The sequence below is a fragment of the Desmodus rotundus genome, chromosome 4 (assembly GCF_022682495.2).
Source record: "Desmodus rotundus isolate HL8 chromosome 4, HLdesRot8A.1, whole genome shotgun sequence".
NCBI classification, from domain to species: Eukaryota; Metazoa; Chordata; class Mammalia; order Chiroptera; family Phyllostomidae; genus Desmodus; species Desmodus rotundus.
This window is the reverse complement of record NC_071390.1, coordinates 114,973,787-114,993,925: the sequence shown is the minus strand read 5'-3', so window position 1 is coordinate 114,993,925 and position 20,139 is coordinate 114,973,787. Positions and strand designations below refer to the sequence as shown.

Below are 20,139 nucleotides of genomic sequence, written 5' to 3'. Positions count from 1 at the left end.
TGCTTTAGTGCCAAGAATCCAAAGACCAGGATAAAATGATGCATGTTGTGAACATAAGTTATGTTCCTATTAATGCCTCTACTGTAACATTTTTGTAAAGGAGCAGAAAAGGTACACATCTTTCTTCCTTGCTATATTGACCTCTTTTTACATACCATATTTTGCTGTGTATAATGTGCACTTTTTGGCCCAAATTTTTGAGGGGAAATAAGGATGCGCATTATACATTAGATGTAATGATTCCATACTGTGGGCATAATAATCCTGTGTATAATGTGCACAAAAACATGGGTGTACATAATACATGGGAGCACATTATACACGGCAAAGTACGGTACGTCCTTACCCTACAAGAAATACCATCAGCAAGGGGGCCTAAGGGTGAGGAACCCTTTCCTCCCGTGTGAGCCATTGTGTGGCTGCAAGTTGGAAGGACAATGTAGCACAGTGTAGAAAAGACAAGGACTCTGGAACCAAGAAGCCCTGAGTTCAAATCCTGCCTTTGCTGCCTTGTAGCTTGGCATGCTTGGTTCTGTTACTTGTGTCCTCTGAATCTCATAGGTAAAATGAGAGTATATTACATTCCTCATCGTATGCTGAGGATTAAGTTAGAACATATACATAATAAGTTTCTTAATCCAGGAGAGAGGCTTGAAGAGGTGGGGAAATAAGTAGGAGAAAACAGCAGTATCACAATCACAGAAGGTCTGGCGTCTAGTGCAAGCCATGTGAAATATATACTCTTTCTGAACCTTGGTTTCCTCACCTGTAAAAAGGATAGTAGTAAAATCTGCTACTTTAAAGTAGTGAAGTCCTGTAAAAAGGACTTCCTTACCTATCCCCCCCACCAGAACCTGGTTGTTGAGTAGATTAATAGAGATATGTGTAGAACTGTGGAGATAATGTAAGGGCATGTTATTTCACTCGGGCAAAGGAGTGCTTTCTTTCCTACTGCAAATATTCCACTTATTTAAAAATAACTCTCTACAGGACATTAACAATGAACTTCTAAGTATGTTTTCTTAATTCATATTTAGCTATTTCAATTGTTACATTAGAGGCACAAAGATTGCCTTAAGTTAGGGCACATCATATCATTTTATTCTTTAGTTCAGCATATTGGCTGTTTATGATAATTGTCTTTTTAACACAAAGTTTGTGAGGCTTATATTCTGAGATTTTCTAAGACCTACAATTTCCTCATTATTTGCTTTTAGCTTTTCTTAAAAAGAAATTCCCCCATCTCTGCCACCTTTCATCCACCAGGTTTTGTGATACTATGATCTAGCTGACTTCAAATGTTCTGGAAAAGTAACACATTTTAGGTATTCTCTCATAATTAACATTTTGTTTTTTCCTCAAAGCTTCCTGTTTCTAATGTGTGGTATAATCCCCATCCTCCCTCCCCCCCACACACACCTCCTCTCTTGGCTGTCACTTCACTCTCCTCTACATTACATATAGTCTGATGTAAGGGTATTAGACTTACACAAAGCTACATGAGCTACACATAGTCTCTTTTTGGGAGGGGTGTGGGGGGTTAATTGGGCAAGAGGGAGGGTTCCTAGTATCTCACAGCTGTTTCCACAGAAGTTTTACTAGGGCTGATGTTCTTTCTGCACCTCCTATAGCCCTTCCTCCTGTGGTGCTGCTGTGTGTACTAGACTGTTGGTGAGTACGCTGGGAGAGATGCCTGCAGGCGATGATGTGGGGTGGAAGGAGTAGGTCAACTGGTAGTGGCTGCAAGAGGAAAAGAACTGATTTAGCATCTTTGAAAGCTGCTTTAGATTAGCATAACCATTCTAGAAAATCCTACAACCAGCAGAGTTTTAGGAGGGCAGGGGAGCAGTGAGAGGTCAGTTATTTTTTCCCATTATTATTTGAAAACTATTTATTCCAGTGTGAAAACCTAAATTTCTCCATTGCTTATGTTGCTTTTCTTCCCCCCCCCCCCCATAATTTAGGTTCACGGGGACGCTTCTTTCTCTGGTCAGGGGATTGTTCCTGAAACATTTACGCTTTCCAATCTCCCACACTTCAGAATTGGTGGAAGTATCCATCTGATTGTCAACAACCAGCTGGGGTACACCACTCCGGCAGAACGAGGAAGGTCTTCCTTATACTGTAGTGATATTGGTATGTCACACAGGGTTGTTGGTGTTGCTGGGTCAGACAAGGAATTTCTAGAGAAACTTCTAGTTCACTTAGATCAGTGAGCCTCACTGATTAGCCCATTTTAAATTTTGGTTCAAATACAGTCAGTAGTCACCTTCAGTGTTCTTAGGTTAATATTCCCTTTAAGCTCTGAGTGTAATCTTTCTATCCAAAGAAATAAGACTGGAGTGGAACTTAGAGGGTGTACTCTCAAATTGCTTAAGTATCCAGTTGAATAATCTGGTGGAAGCCAGAGATCACCATGACTAGTTAGCACTAAAGTAATTGTCTTTAGGATGTTCAAACTTGGAGAACTCAAATCTTAGTCGAAAAGGAGATGTTCAATTTGATAAGGAGTTAATATCCAAAATATACAAAGAACTAACACAGCTTAATAACAAAAATAATCCAATTAAAAAATAGATGGAGGAACTGAATAGACATTTGTCTAAAGAAGACACAGTGATGGCCAACAGGCACATAGAAAGTGCTCAACATTGCTAATCCTTAGGGAAATGCAAATCAGAGCCACAATGAGGTATCACCTCACACATCTGGAATGGCCATCATCAAAAAGACGAGAGACAACAGGTGCTGGAGATGATGCAATAAAAGGGACTCTTAGAAACTGTTAGTGGGAATGTAAGCTGGTCCAATCACTATGAAAACAATATGGAGATTTCTCAACAAGTTAAAAATAGATCTACCATAGTATCCAGCAATTTCACTTCTGGATATATATGCACAGGAAATGAAAACAATTTTGACAAGAGAGATATCTGTACTCTCATGTTTATGGCAGCATATTCACAATAGCCAAGATATGGAAGCAACCCAAATGCCCATCATTGGATGAATGGATTTTTTAAATATTGTATATAGTCTACGGCCATACCACCCTGAACGCACCCGATCTCGTCTAAATATTGTGTATATACACACGGAATATTATTTAGTCATGAAAAAGAAAGATATCCTGCCATCCACTTATGACAACATGGATGGACCTTGAGCACATTATGCTAAGCAAGATAGGTCAGACAGAAGAAGACAATTATTGTATGATATCACATGTATGTGGAATCCTTAAAAAAAGTCAAAGCTGTAAAAAGAAAAACCAGAGGGTAAAATGGTGGTTACCAGGGTATTGGGAATAGGGGGGATAAGATTGATGGTGTTTAAGGTAAAAACTAGTAATGAATAGTAAATAAACTACAGAGATCTAATGTACAGTATAATGAATATAGTCAATAATACTGAGCTATAGTGGTATAAGTGATAAATATTACTTCAATGGCAATCATATTCAATATATAAATTATCAAAGAAATATGCTGTATACCTTGAATTTATAAATTTTAACATGTCAAATTTATTAAATTTGTCCAGGTAGTCTGATGAGATATCAGATGTGAAGAAGCAAGGTTTACTTGTTTTAGACATTGGCAGTATTAAGAGAAATGCTGGGCTTTTATTACCCACTCCCAGTTTCACAAAGTTATGAGAGCTCTTAGACCGCAGAAACTTTACTGTTTTAGATCCAGGCCTGGCCTGGATGCCTTTTAGGGCTATGTGAATTTTTGGTGATTAGTTAGAGATACTGAAAACTCAACTTGAACTTGTCCTTGCAGAAAATCCTTTTTTTTTTTTTTTTTTTTTGGTATAATGTATCCTCTCATGACCCTTTTTTCTTAGGAGGAAAGATAATAGTAATAATGACAATAACAAATATTAGTTATTACATACCAGGTACTGTTAAGCACTTTATATGCATTAACTCATTTAATATTTACAACAATGCTAAGAGGTGGGAGCTATTATCCTAGCATTATAAATAAGGAGACTGAGATTCATAATTTTATGAAGGTCACACAGTAAGTCACAGAGCTGTGACTTGAACTCATTCTTGTTAGCTGGACTGCAAGATTTGTTTTTTTAAAAATATAATTTAAAAGATATTTTATTGATTGATTTGAGAGGGAAAGAGAAATATCAACCTGATGGTTTATCTACCTAATCATTCATTGGTTGATTCTTTTTTAAAATTATATTTTATTGCCCTGCCTGGTGTGGCTCCGTGGTTGAGCACCAGGCTGCAAACCAAAGGGTCACCAGGTCAATCCCCAGTCAGGGCATCAGGTTGCAGGCCCAGTCCCCAGTAAGGGGCATGCGAGAGGCAACCACACATTGATGTTTCTCTCCTTCTCTTTCTCTCTCCCTTCCCCTCTCAAAAAAACAAACAAAACAAAACCTTTTTTTTTTAAAGCAAATTATATTTTATTGATCATGCCATTGCAGTTGCCCCAATTTTTTCCCTTTTGCCCCCACTTCACCCAGCACCCCCCACTCCCTCAGGCAGTCCCCACACCATTGTTCATGTCCCTGTGTCATGCATAGATTCTTGGGCTACTCCATTTCCTATACTGTATTTTACATACCCAAGCCTATTCTATAACTACCTATTGGTACTTCTTAATCCTGTCTGTATTGATGATTCTGTCTTTATTCTTCTTGTTTGCTTAGTTTGTTTTTTAGGTTCAATTTTTGATAGATATGTATTTATTGCCATTTTATTGTTCATAGTTTTGATCTTCATTGATATAATAATGGTTTGGTGATGATAAAGTACTGTAGTTTTTTCTTGTCTGGGAAGTTCTTTATCTGCCCTTAGGTTCTAAATGATAGCTTTGTTGGGTAGACAATCTTGGCTATAGGTTCCTGCTGTTTATGACTTTGAATATTTCTTGCCAGTCTTCTAGCCTGCAAAGTTTGTTTTGAGAAATCAGATGACAGTCTTATGGGAACCCCCCTGTAGGTAACTAATTGCTTTTCTCCTGCTGCTTTTAAGATTCTCTTTTTATCTTTAGCCTTTGGCATTTTAATTGTGATGTGTCTTGGAGTGGGCCTCTTTACATCCATTTTGTTTGGAACCCTTTGTGATTCCTGGACTTGCATGTCTATGTCCTTCACCAAATTAAGGAATTTTTCTTCCATTATTTTTTAAAATAGATTTGCAGTTTCTTGCTCTTTCTCATCTCCTTCTGGCATCCCTATGATGTGAATGTTGGACCTCTTAAAGTTGTCCCAGAAGCTATTTATACAATCCTCATTTTTTTGGATTCTTTCTTCTTCTTCTTGTTCTGGTTGCTTGCTTTTTCCTCCTTATGTTTCAAATCATTGATTTGATTCTCGGCTTCATCCACCCTACTGTTGTTTCACTGTAAATTGTTCTTTATTTCAATTAGTGTGTCCTTCGTTTCTGACTGGATCTTTTTTATACTGCTGAAGTCCTTGGGAGGGATTTACCCGGGCCAGTCAGCTGCAAGGACTGGCTGTGACCACTGACCATCAACCTCCACCCTTTGTGCTCTGTAGCTGTTTATTGGTTGCACAGGCTCTGGAGCAGGCCAAGCTCAGCTCCCACCTGCATTTTGCCCAGGGCCACCCTGTATGAGCTATAAAGCAATCTGAGATGCTACTACTTGTGCTGGGCTTGGAGATTCCCAGGTGAAGCCAATCTGTGAAATTAGGCTGTTGGCTACTAGTGCCCGCCCAGGACCCCTTAACAAAAGGTAGGGGACTGGGAGCTCACTGAGGCTGGGTGTTGCTTGTTTGAGAGGATTTAGGAAGCTGTGAAGCATGAGCTGAGACCAGCCATTTATATGGAAAAGCAGTTTGGATAGGCCTGTAAGTTGGGTGGGGTGGAGTTTCTGGGGATCTCCAGGGCAGAGCAACAGTGTTAGCCATGTGGATGGAATCTCAGATATTGCGCTAACCTGCCTGTGGCTTTGTGGGGGAGAGGGTTCAGAAAAGGGACAGCCTCTGCCCACATTTCTGTCTGGGAGAGAGCTGTTCCCCAGCTCTTGCCTTGATGCCAGACACTTCAGTTTCTCCCTGTATGCCACTAATGCCTTTCAGGCTGCTACCCTGGTGCTGGAGCTCAGAGGGAGTGATTCTGAGTCCATGTTTGGGTTCTTTAAGAGGAACTGCTTGGGACTCTGTAAGTTTCTTCCACTGACTCAATCCCTGTTGGCTTTTGTAGCCAGGTATGGGGACTTATCTTCCTGGCACTGGAACCCTGGGCTGGGGGGCTGGGTGTGGGCGTGGGACCCCTGCTCCCGAGATATCCCTCCTGAATTTTTATCCACCACATGTGGATGTGAAACCAGCCCATTTGCAGCTCTGCCTTAATTCCATAGTTGTCAGATTTCCACTCAACTCGATTTCTGATGGTTCTGACTGATGGTGGTTCTATTTTTGGGTTGTAATTTTTTAAAAAGATTTTATTTATTTCTAGAAAGAGGGGAAGGGAAGGAGAAAGAAAGGGAGAGAAACATCAGTGTGTGAGTGAAACCTCCATCTGTTGCCTCTCGCATGCCCCCACCTGGGGACTTGTCCTGCAACCCAGGGACGTGCTCTGACTGGGAATCAAACTGGTGACCTTTCAGTTAGCAGGCTGGCACTCAATCCACTGAGCCCCACCAGCCAGGGCTATTTTAGTTGTAAGTTGATGTGGTTGTGCAAGGAGGCAAGCTGTGTTTACATATGTTTCCATCTTGACCAGAAGAGTATGTAGTTTTTTCCATTGGTTGATTCTTGCATATGCCCTGACTGGGAATTGAACCTGTAGCCTTGATGTTTTGGGACAACTTTCCAGCCACCTGAGCTACCCCACCAAGACCAATGTTTGGGTTCTTAATGACCAACCCAAACTATCTCTGAGGATGTGGGCTGCGTCTCCACTCAGGCACCAGGACTTGGCACTGGGCTAATGTCATCTGGGTGAATTGGCCCACTTCATCTTGGTGTTCTCTGCCTCAGGGAAACTTGTGGACTGTGCCATCATCCATGTCAATGGAGATAGCCCAGAGGAAGTGGTCCATGCCACACGACTGGCTTTTGAATACCAGCGCCGATTCCGGAAGGATGTGATTGTTGATTTATTATGCTATAGGCAGTGGGGCCACAATGAGCTGGATGAGCCCTTCTTCACCAACCCAGCCATGTACAAAATCATCAGGTACAATTGCACACCTTTATTTAGTACGCCTTCTTCCCCATAGTGCTCACATTATGCTTTTTATTGACATTCTCCATTAGAATGGCCAGCATTCCCAGTTTGTCTGGGACACAAAACTTTCAATGCTAAAACTGGGACAGTCCTGGGCAGACTGGGACAGTCACCCTATGGGTGTCAGGAAAGCTCCCCATATTCTTCAAACTCTACATGTTTCCTCAATGAATAGACAAAGGGGGCAACTTAACAACCTCACTTAGCAGATGAGAAGACAGTCTTGCCTGAAGTTACTTAGTATGGCACTGACAGGTCAGGAACAGAATCTCCAGGATCCACTTCTGCAAACTATAGACAGGGACCTACTCTGCCTTGGAAGAGGTTACATGATGAGTTTTAATGACTGTCAGAGCTGTGCTGTCCAATTTAGAAGCCACTAGCCGTAAAAGGCTACTGAACGCTTGAAATGTGTGGTAATCCTGATGGAGTTGTGCTGTGTGAGTGGAATCTAAACACTAGATTTCAAAGACTTATATGAAAAACGTTAGCTATCTCAATAATTTTTTATATTGATTAGATGTTAAAATGATAATATTTTGGATATATTGAGTTAAATAAATGTGATTAAAATTAATTCTCCCTGTTTCTTTTTACCTTTTCTAATGTGACCACTAGGAAATTTTTAATTCCACATTGGCCTGCATTCTTTTTCTTTTGGACATTGTTGAGTAGGAGGGTTAATGTGACAGAGAGATATGTTACTTTGGAATTTCCTTTTTTGATACTAGAAAGTAAAATAGATTCTGCTTCTTTATTTCCTCATAGACATAAATTAAAGCAGAAGAATAAGCTTGGTGCCCTTTTACAATTCATTCTGGTCATAGGTAGCAGACTGTTCTTGGAAGAACAAATCTGGGTTATCTCTTTAGCTCTGAGCTGAGCAGCTGAATTACTTGATGTGACCGAGCACCCCATTTAAAACAATCTCTCCTGCCTACCTCTCACTTTGGTCAGGATTGAATATGATAATATCAATATATCTGAATAGACCTTACAGTTTAAAGTGTTATGCAACTGTAGAGAGGCATTATTATTACTGTTGTTATAAAACTCAGGAGCTGAATAGGTACAGGATTCTTGAAGACGCCTGAAACAGATGTTGGCTACTTTAGGTTTAATACTTCTTAAAACAAAGCAGTGCTGAATGGGTAGATTATGTAGGTCAGTCCTGTAAATAACTGAATTTACCAAGTCATAGAAAAACTACCAATTATTTCTACCTGAATATCATAGACAAAAGTTTATAAAGATAAATTTGTTTTCTTTTGCTTGCCTGGATGAAGTTGTTACAACTGTCTTTTTGAAAAAAATAATTTATTGGAGTTAAAGTCACATGACATGAAATGGACCATTTAAAATTCAGTGGCATTTGGTACATTCACAATGTCATATAACCACCCCTTCTACCAGAAGTTCCAAAGCATTTCCTGCATGCCTTTTTATAGCGATGACACTCCACAATACCTTTGACAATGACTATATGTGTCTCTCTTTGATTTTTACAAATCGCATTGATTCTTTCCCCCTCTTTCTTGGACAGAGCCCGAAAGAGCATTCCAGACACATATGCAGAGCACCTTATTGCCAATGGACTCCTGACCCAGGAGGAGGTCTCAGAAATAAGAGCCTCCTACTACGCAAAGTTAAACGACCACTTAACAAACTTGGACCACTATAGCCCCCCTGCCACTCACCTGCAGGCCCACTGGCAGGGCCTGGTTCAGCCGGAAGCCTGTATTACCACCTGGAACACAGGTGTGCCCCTAGATCTCCTGCGGTTTATTGGTGGCAAGTCTGTGGAGGTGCCGGAGGAGGTGCAGATGCACAGTCACCTTCGGAAGACGTATGCTCAGGTGGGAAGCTCTGAAATCTGTTATTTTTTGTTTCTTCAGCAAAGGAATCGAGGTCGGTCTGGTCATTTGGTTGGCTAATTTATTTGACAAATATTTGTATGTTTGGTGTCCTAAGAACCAGTTCTAGTGGTGTTTTGGTACTGATAGTCAATTAACTCAGATTTTGTCTACTTCTGTCTTTCCTTCCTTCCTTCCTTCCTTCCTGTTTAATACATTAAATGTACATGTACTACATGCACATTATTAAAAAATAGCAATATTGGAATGCCTCTTTGAATTTTTCTCATTCTTTTGGATGGCTTAAATAAAATAAGTAAAATCAACACACTCCTGGAATCAACTATTTACATCCTTAATCATGTTGAGGTTTTCCATACTGTCTCATGTTAAATATAGAAACCCTCCCCCCGCCCCCTGGTCTGCCTGGGACTCAGGGATTTCCTGGGCTTCAGGACTTTCTTTGCTAAGAACAGGAGAGCAAGGAGTTAAAGCCTCCGTCTTTCTTAAACTTGGATAAAAAAACTTTACCCTCTGAACCTTTTTTAAAACACTAACTTCATTCTGGATTTTAATTATAGGTATAAAGACTATTAAAACAAACTATGTTCTCCCCATCCAGGAGAAGAAATAGAATATTATAAACACAGTTCCCCGTGAACACTTCCCTGCTGCCATCTGTCAGTCACCCACAGGGTTAACAACTAACCTGAGTGCCTATGTGTTTTGCCTGTTTTAAAATGTCATGTAAGAAGAAAAAATACTAAAAAAAGATAAAAACAAAGTGTCGTATGATTGCTATCAGACTTTCATGTATTCTTTCACACTTTCTGTTTTAACATTAGTTTTTTTTGATACTTCCCACTGTTGCATTATATTTTTCGAACTATATGAAAAAGGATATAGACTCTTAAAAGTTTCTTTTTTCCTTCCTTTCAATTTTATAGTCTAGACTGGAGAAGGTGATGGATGGAACCAAGTTAGACTGGGCCACGGCAGAGGCTCTCGCCTTGGGCTCATTACTTGCTCAAGGTAAGAAGTGTCTCTTTAGCTGCACAGCTGGTAGGGGATGTTTTAATGTGATGTTTGTTACATGTAACCTCTGCAGAGTTTAAAGTGACAACTACTTCCTATTGTTTTCATTGACCAGAGAGATTCTAAAACCTGTTACCTTTTCTTACCTGACAATATTATTTAATCTTAGTATAAGTCATGTTGGCAACCTTCATCAGAGACTAGAGCAATTATACCTGGGAAAAAAGGGCTCAGGGCCGGATGTATTAGAAAAACATTTCCTCTAAAAACTGTAAGGCAGCCCTGGCTGGTATAGCTCAGTGCATTGAGCGCAGGCCTGTGAACCAAAGGGTTACCAGCTTGATTCCCAGTCAGAGCACATGCCCGGGTTTAGGGCCAGGTTCTCCAGTAGGGGGTGCGCTAGAGGCAACCACACATTGATGTTTCTCTCCCTCTCTCCTTCCTCTTTCTCTAAAAATAAACAAAATCTTTAAAATTTACATATATTAAAAAAAATGTAAGGCAAATGATGACTCTCCATTTTCATAACAATCTTACCTTCACTATAGATATTGAATATAGGACTCATATTTTATAAGGATAACCTATTATGCTAAGGAAAACTCTCAGGATGAGCTGATGTATAACAATTCAGGGTCACTATGTCTTATTATTACTAGATTATTCATGGGAATCTGGATTTTTTTCCCCCTCTTGCTTGCTTAAGGTTTTAATGTTCGTCTGAGTGGCCAGGATGTTGGCCGTGGGACATTTAGTCAAAGGCATGCAATGGTTGTTTGCCAGAAGACTGCTGACACCTACATCCCTCTGAACCATATGGACCCTAATCAGAAGGGGTTTCTAGAGGTAGGATGTTCTCTTATGTGTTGTAAAATCCAGATGCTGATGATTATAGTTACAGGATTCTTAAAGCAATTAGGGTTCGATGCTTTTGAAGTGAAGGGATGCTGAGTGGATAGATGATATAGGCTTGTAAATTTGGAATGGAAGTAACATATTAGCAAGCAGACTGGAGTTATTTTATTCTGGCTACTTCTCTGCAGTCGTATCAATGTCAAATGAATGTTAATTTTCTCAGTCAAAAATTGATAATACAGACTTCGTATTGCTGGATTCATTAAAGTAAACCAAAGATGTGAATAATTAGCCAATATTCCTTTCCCATTTTTTTTAGAAAAGCTATTTCATCAAGTTACTTCATTCCCTAAGGTTTAGTAGGCTTGATGAATGTATCTATTATCACACATTTCCATGTGTCAGCCAATGAGCTGACTCATTAGAGTCAAGGGCGGGGGTTGGGTCTTATTACGTGTCTCTGCAACAACCAGCATATACCTGGCATGCTCTCTTTATTAAAATAAATTATCCTTTAAGGTTCAATTAGGGGCATGTCCTCTTCTTTCCTACTTTAGCCATTTGTTTGAGAGTATAATCTTGAGTTCATTGATATCAATATTTATTTTAAAAATTTACTTGTCAAAAGGAAAGTTCCAGGAAGATTACTTAATGGGCATACTGCTCAGCTTTTCTTTAAGTTAGTCTGAAATCTACCCCTGTGTCAAGTCAGACTATGATCTAGAGCAGGGGTGTCAAACTCATTTTTACCCCGGGCCACATCAGCCTCGCGGTTGCTTTCGAAGGGCCAAATGTAATTTCAACTCTGTAACAGTTAAGGAGCAGTTACATTTATACAGTCCTACAATTATTTCGGCCCTTTGAAGGCAACCACGAGGCTGATGCGGCTCCCAGTGAAAATGAGTTTGACACCTCTGATCTGGATACTGAAATATTTGATGTACCCCCCACCAATGACTTTTTTGGAATTGTGATTTCATATATAGTATTGATTAGCTTTAAATATTGGTATTTGAAAAGCCCCAATTAATCACGCTGCCTCTTTTATGAGGGAGCTGTCAAAGATTTTATTGATTATCTAACACCATGCACTTATACGAGGACCCTGGGAGAAGCACCTGTTGATCTTTGTTGTCTTCACTGTGTGTATACCATGAATCCTGCAGCCAACCAGCATCCTCTTACCAATAATGACTTCCATAAAGTCAGAAAATGAAGCACTGAGTATATGTGCTTTTCAAAAAAATATATAATGGCTTCTATGAAGGGGTAGAGGCTACAGTAGCCTTGGTAAAAGTGAGTAGGTTGCCAGGTTATGTCTTTTCCCCAACTCTGTTTCTCAGTCTTAATTTCTATTTTTTCCTGCACTTTGCACTGTCATGTTATATGTTATATATAATTATAAGCCATCGTAAATACTTTTTGGAATAAATAATAGCATTAATAGGTTCAAGAAAATAAGGTACCAATGTACAAAGTACAGTAGATGCGTAGGAGAAGGAGCAGATTATTCCTACTTGAGGAAATCAGGAAAAATTTGGCATGGAAGCCATATTTCACCAATACTGGAAGGACAGTAGGAGTTGCCTGTTCTAACACGTGTAGGGAGAATATTCAATGTGGACACAATAGCACACACAAAAAACTGAGAGGTGAAAGGACCTGGTATCCCAGGGAACTACAAATAGCATCATATGACTGGAGAATGAACTGCAAAGTGGATACAGGAGTAAAAATAAGGAGACAAACCAGATAGGACTACCCACATTGAGTAAGACTTTGAGTATTATGTAGAAGAGAAACAGTGGTGGAATTCTGAATAGAATGTCTGATTTTTATATTAGCAATAGAAAGATCACTCCTGATAACACTTTGGAAGCCTAGGTTGAAAAAGAATGAGAATTTGGGCAAATTTCTAAGGAGGCTTCTCAGTCATCTAGGCAGGAAATCACAGGGACCGGAATTAGGGCAATAACAGTGCAGATGGCAGATGCGGTCAGATTTGAGAACTATTCAGAAAATCATAGCTGAAGGACTTAGTGGTAGATGTAGGGATTAAATAGGAAAGACCAGTCTCAGTTTTATTTTAGCCTCGTGACTCGGACAGCTGGTATATGATGATAGCCTTTACCCAACCAGGGAGTGAAGAAGAGGGAACAGGTTTGGTGAGGAAAGAGAGTGGATTCTGTGTTGGACATTTGATTTAGAGGGGCTGAATGGCATAGAGGTTTCTATAAGCAATTAAATAAGTATATGTGGAGCTAAGGAAGGAATCTGGCCTTGTGATCTAGATTTGGAAGTAATCAGGGTGTACGAGTGTTTAAACCACAAGGGTGGGAGAATCTCCCTGAGAGAAAGCAAAATGAGAAAAGCACCAAAGGATAGAGTCTTGGGGACAACAACAGTTAAGTGACTGTCATAGGAAAAGTATTTCCATAAAGAGCATCCAGGAAGGCATGAGGAGAACTAGAGTCACTGTGTCATTGAACGCAAGTATGGAGGAGTCAGATAAGAAGAAGAATAACATGGTCATTGGATTTGGCAACTAGAGAGTCAAGGGTTGACCTCATGCAGAGCTATATTTTTCTGTATCAATTTGGCTATCCCATCTCTATGTAGAGCTATTTTAGTGGAGTGGTGAAAGCAGAAGCTAGTTGAAGGGTAAACAAGAGTTAAGGAGGAGAAGGCAAGAGAATTAGATAGTTCTTTCTAGAAGCTTGACTGTGATGGGAACTAATAGCTGGAGAGCACTGATCAAGACTATTTCTTGTGTTGGTTTTAAGCTTTTTTTTTTTGTCTATCTGCTGAGAGGAGAAAGCCAGTGAGGAAAGGTTCAGAAAAGAGGGGTTAGGTGATGAAGCTGAGAGAAGAGGCCAAAGACCAATGGATTTACAATATGAATGGGCAGGTCAGCCTTGGGTAGGAAGAAAAAGGAGGAAAGAGGTAAGGACAGTGGAAATACAAGAAAGGTGGCCACTACAAACCCCATTTACAACATACATACGAATCTGAGAAACTCAGCAGTCTTTCTAAAAATTAATGTATTGTATAGATTATAACTGAAATCAACATAGAAAGCAGAAATGATAAATTATGCATAATCCCGCCTTGATAATAAATCATCTCTTTGCATTTTCCTGTTATCATTGAGAGTTTATCCATATAAATCACAAAATTTTATAGTTGTAATCATCGTAGGGATGTAATTTTTTTTTTAAATAAAAGCTTTATTGAGATACAGAATGCAGCCTTTCAGACTTAAATATATGTCACAATACCATAAAAGTCCTGGAGGAAAACATAGGCAGCAAAATTTCAGACATCCTACATAGCAATATTTTTGCTGATATTATCTCTTAGGGCAAGGGAAATAAAGGAAAAGAATTTAAAAATGGGACTACATCAAACTATAAAGCTTCTGATGGCTAAAGAAAACATCAGCAAAATAAAAAGGGAACCAACTATATGAGAGTACTTATTTTCCAATGATAGATACATCAGACAAGGGTTTAATATCCAAAATATGTAAAGAACTCATATGACTCAACACCAGGAAGACAAACAACCCAATTAAAAAATGGTCAGAGGACCTGAGTAGACACTTCTCCAAGGAGGACATACAGATGGCCCATAGACATATGTAAAGATGCTCAGCATCACTAGCCATCAGAGAGGTGCAAATTAAAACCACAATGAGATATCACCTCACACCTGTCAGAATGGCTATCATCAAAAAATCAACAAACAACAAGTGCTGGCCAGGATGTGGAGAAAAGGGAGCCCTAGTGCACTGTTGGTGGGAGCGCAGACTGGTGCTGCCCCTGTGGAAAACAGTATGGAATTTCCTCAAAAAACTAAAAATGGAACTGCCTTTTGATCCAGTGATTCCATTGCTAGAATTATACCCTAAGAATCCTGAAACACCAATTCAAAAGAACTTAAGCACCCCTATGTTCATAGAAGCATTATTTACAATAGCCACATGCTGGATACAGCCTAAGTGCCCATCAGTAAATGAGTGGATAAAAAAACAATGGTACATTTACACAATGGAATACTATGCAGCAGAGAGAAAGGATGAACTACTACCTCTCACAACAGCATGGATGGAACTGGAGACTACTACACTAAGTGAAACTAGCCAATCTGTGAGAGACAAATACCATATGACCTCACTTATAACTGGAATCAAATGAACAAAATAAACTAACGAGAAACAATAGAACCAGAGACGTGGAAACAGAACAGATAACTGTAGGAGGGGAGGAGAGAGGGGGGAAGGGAACAGTCAAAGAACATGTATGGATGACTCATGGACATGAACAATGGAGAGGGGATTGACTGTGGGCTAGAAGGGTGGGCTGGGTGGAGGGTGGCAAAAGGGGAAAAAATTGGAACAACTGTAATAGCATAAATAATAAAAAAAGAATTCAGCCTTTTAATGTGTGTAATTAAGTGGTCTTTAATATATTCACAGGGTTGTGTAACCATCACCACTATTTAATTTCAGAACATTTTTATCACACCCCCCCAAAGAAACCCCATACCTTAGCAGGCACTCCCCATTCCTTCCTCCGCCCAGCTCCTGGCAACCATTAATCTACTTTCTGTCTCTATGGATTTGCCTGTTGTGGACTTTTCATGTGAGTAGAATCATACATCATATGGCCTTTTGTGACTGACATCTTTCACTCAGCATCATGTTTTCCAGGTCTATCCCTGTTATAGCATGTATCAATATTTTATTCTTTTTATTACCAGATAATATTTTATAGATATATAACTTATAAAGAATATTTTAAAGAAATATTTGAAAGAAGCACACAATTACAAAAAAGCTGGATGCATAATACACAAGGAACTTTTTCTCATTGTGAAACACTTGAGACGTCAAATTGGAAACTTCAGGTTGCCAACTTTTGAGGCACTAGATGTGTATTTCCTACAAAGAGGGACATTCTCCTACACAATATCACCAGCCAAGTCAGGAAATTAACACTGCAACATGACTGCCATCTGGTCTTCCAACCCCGTTCAGAATCATGTTGCATTTCATTGTCATGTCTCCTTAGCCTCCTCAGGGATGTAACTTTATATTCTATTTGTGTTATCTTAACATATCATGATGGTCTGTTAATCTGTTGTGCAAATAGGATATTATGGATTCTTACCTAAGGTAAGCCTTTTTTGGGTATGTTTTCCCCCTTTCTTGTGTGACTTTTTTTTCAAAGAAAGCTTAAATGACACAGTTTTACTCTCAGCTCCAAAGGTGGAACATCTGAGAAGTTAATTTTGCTTATCCTTGAAGAAAATCTTCAATGCCTGTATTCCAACCTCTTTCATGTCTTCTTCTTTTTGTCCCAACTTTCCCACATGCGTCACTCATAGAGGGCTTTTTCCCAAAGCCAAGTGGAGATGACTGAAAATAAAGCTGCTCTCGCTGCCCCTCTTTCCTCTTGAGAGGTTTGTATAAATGTGAGGCTTTTGCCTTTACCGATTCAGTCACCACTTCCCTGGCATGACAGTGTCTCCATTCTCTTCCTTTGCACCAGGTCACCAACAGCCCGCTGTCAGAAGAGGCTGTCCTGGGATTTGAATATGGGATGAGCATCGAGAGCCCTAATTTACTGCCCCTCTGGGAGGCTCAGTTTGGCGATTTCTTCAATGGTGCCCAGATCATCTTCGACACGTTCATCTCTGGAGGTAGGTTTTGGCATATGGGTGTGTAGTGGACACATGGCACCAGCCTCAGGGGGACAAATGAATGAAAAGGGGCTGTAGCTGCTTACAAGACTGCTTGTACCACAGACCCTGGGGAGAGTCGAGGGGTTGCCTTGTCATCCAATGGGACATGGCAGCTGTTGGAGTTAAATATGCTGCTGGAGAGCTGGGTGCTGTGCGGGGAGCACCTTCCCATCTGCAGGGGAATGTGTTTGGCTGAAGGGGGCAGAACTGCACCTACCAGGTCCTAAGCAGTTCGACTTTCGGGTCCACTCTTGGGTCTGTTGAGTAGCTATGATGTGAATCACAGGCTGGCAACGGTGACACAGCGAGGATTTGTGGTCAGAGCGAATGGCAGCCTTGAAAATCTGCTTTCCTCCATCCAGGGACACTCGAGTATCTGAACACTGGAAGTTGTGCATCTTTATTATTTTTCTAATCACTTGTAAAAGCAGTAGCTGCTTACTGTAAAAATTCATAGTATATAAAGTACGAGTGTGAGTGTCCCCCAGACTCTCACCCCATTTTGGGGGGTAACCACGCTTGGGTTTGAGTTTGCCCTGTGGATCCTTCCCTTGGTTGTGTTTCTCTGTTAACTATGTAGTTGTAAGAAACATGCCAATCAGCGTCACCCCAGTAAGTGTAATTCAGAATAAAAACAATGGAAAAGAAATGTGTCTTGAGGAGACTGGACTTTGACACGTCCAGAGACTCTGCCAAAGTGCCTATGTCCTCAGCTTGAGGACAGTGAGTGGCCTGTGTTGTCAGGGGTGCTTGGGGAAAAGCAGGGGCTGCCCAGTTTTGGTGAGAGTTGTGCTGGAAGTGGGGTCAGCATGGCCACACTGTCCTGGGAGCCAGACATTCACCATTGAGCTTGTCTTCTACTTGCTTAAGCGCAGGACATGTGTCATCCTAGGGTATTTTCTCCCAAGTACAATGTAACTCTGCTCGACAGTGCATGTAAGGAAAATGGGTTTAGGGAGTGTGGCAGCAAACTAACATGTGCTCACTACCCAAGTCAGATCAGACCCCTTTCATTCCTGCCTCATAGAGGTCTCAATCCCTCCCTCTGCTTTTCCAGGAGAGGCCAAGTGGCTCCTCCAGAGCGGCATTGTGATTCTCCTACCCCACGGGTACGACGGGGCTGGACCTGAACACTCCTCTTGTCGCATAGAGCGTTTCTTGCAGGTATGGCCAATACTTCTTGGATTCCCAGGAATGTTTTCCTGCTTCTGAGGTGCTTTGAACTAGAACTGCCTCCTGCAGATACGTAGTGTGCACCTTCCATTGTCAGACATTGTACTCTTTGAATGAAACATTTAACGCTTCGGAAGCGGCAAGCCTGGCAGCCCCATTGCCTCCACTGAGCGCTGTGGGGTTTCCTGCTCTAGATTTTGCCTTTGTTTTTCCCCAGGGTTGCCTCCGCACACCCTCTCTCCAAACTGGAGGGGACTAGCAAGAATTGTCAGGATTTAGTCAAATCACTTGCTTTTCTCTCCATTGCTCCTGGAGTGGGGTTAGGAGCCATGTCTCAGCTTTCTGTCCCACCAGGATCTTCTAAGATTTAATTCCTTGCCTTTAACTTTTTAACCTTGTTAGCTGCTTTTGATTTTGTTTTATCTTTAAAACTAACAATCCAAACTATAATTGTGTTTCTTTCCTTAAGAGAGTGAGATTCTGACAGTGCATCCTTCCACAGTCTCACAACCTTAACCCCACATGATCAGAATCTGTATTTTTTTTAGAAGGTCCCCTCCAGATGCTTCTTGAAATCAGCTGTGTTTGGGAACAACCGTGTCAAAACACGCAGACTCAGGCAGATGGGGAAGTCATCAGACCCATCCTCTGGTTAATTCTTCATAGGCTATAAATCTACCTCCTGGTGTCTTCTACAATGGAGGGCAACGTCTCTTGTCATTGAGAGCCCTGCAGTCCCTTCGGAGAGCAGATGTCATTACGATTGCATGAGATGATCTGAACATTCTCCTTTCCTTCATGTCTCTCCCAGATGTGTGACAGCATAGAGGAAGGGGTGGATGGGGACACCGTGAACATGTTTGTGGTGCACCCCACGACTCCTGCTCAGTATTTCCACTTGCTCAGGAGACAGATGGTCCGGAACTTCAGGAAACCCCTCATTGTTGCTTCTCCGAAGATGTTGCTCAGGCTCCCTGTAAGTGCAAAAAGCTGGTTGGAAGCCTTTCTCATCTTGTCATTTTTTTACTGCCTTTTTTTTTTCTGTTTTCTCAATCTAATTGTAGTTCTCAATTACAGAAATATCTTTATTAGTTTTAGTTGGCTTTCCTGCTCTCTCTCTCTCTCACCTTTCAAGAACAACTGGAAATACAGGTAGCTCTCAGATCCTGTAATGAAAGACAGGACAGCAGATTTAATCACACTGGTAGCCTGGTCTGAGAGGAAACAATTTTAGAGAAAAAGTTTAAAAGTCCAAATAGTCTAAACACTGCTGTGTTGATATAGCGAGTTGGGAATTTAGAGTATTTTGATGAAAACAAGTGCTGTCATTCATTGACTTTTGTTTAGATTTTTTCTGTTAAATGATTTATCCCAAGTAGATTCCTGTTTCAATAAGCACAGCATCATAACAATATACCTTATTGTGCACTACTTTAAAATTATACATTTAAAATATATATACATTTTCTCTTTGTTTACCTGAACTCAGTGTTAAATGCACAATCTAATTTTAATCACAAATATGTTTTCATGTTTTCAATGTTTTTTAGTTTTCAATTGGTTGAGTTCAAGGTAATAAATACTAGTAAGCATATATTTATCTCATCTGCTATACTTTTTTTCAGTTTTATATGAGAATCTTAACTAGGATGAATATGCAACAACCTTGTATTTATTTGGATGCTGCTGCTGAAGTGCAATATGCCTGTTCAGGACTATCTTTTGGTTTGCACAAAGATCTGAGAGTGTAGATTTGAAACTGAAGGATTTTGAAGAAAGTTGCAAGCGATTTGCCCTGACTGGTGTGGCTCAGTGGATTAGACGTCATCCTGCAAACGGGAGGGTTTCTGGTTTGGTTCCTAGTCAGGGCACATGCCTGGGTCGCACGGGCCAGGTCCCTGGCTGGGGGCATGCAAGAGGCTACCGATCAATGTGTCTCTCCCTCTCTCTCCCTCCCTTCCCCTCTCTCTAAAAGTAAATAAATACAATCTTTAAAAAAAAAAAAAGAAAGTTGAAAGTGTTTGTATTTTTACGCGGTGCCTAGCATTTGGAGGAGAGTAAGGAGACACTCTCACGGTCAGGACTTGCGTGACCCTGGAGTGGACACCTCCTTAAGGTTTGCACTCTAGGCGCCTCATCTGTCTTACCCTAGTTCCAACCCTGGGAGCCAATAGCAAAGGTAATGATATTAAATATCTCAATCTAATGTATGTGTATTGCCAAGTCTTAATTGAACTATTAGAAATTTTATTG

At 40.5% G+C, this 20,139-nt stretch overlaps 1 protein-coding gene across 1 annotated transcript in view; it reads left to right on the top strand.

Annotated features, from left to right (window-relative positions):
• DHTKD1 (dehydrogenase E1 and transketolase domain containing 1) overlaps positions 1–20,139 on the top strand; it is a 46,817-nt gene that overhangs the window by 17,587 nt on the left and 9,091 nt on the right. The window contains exons 6-13 of the mRNA XM_024580188.4: positions 1,965–2,136; positions 6,976–7,174; positions 8,769–9,081; positions 10,026–10,110; positions 10,820–10,959; positions 16,521–16,671; positions 17,771–17,877; positions 18,698–18,862. Of these exons, the coding sequence (XP_024435956.2) occupies positions 1,965–2,136; positions 6,976–7,174; positions 8,769–9,081; positions 10,026–10,110; positions 10,820–10,959; positions 16,521–16,671; positions 17,771–17,877; positions 18,698–18,862 (1,332 nt within the window). The remainder of the gene's footprint in view (positions 1–1,964; positions 2,137–6,975; positions 7,175–8,768; positions 9,082–10,025; positions 10,111–10,819; positions 10,960–16,520; positions 16,672–17,770; positions 17,878–18,697; positions 18,863–20,139) is intronic.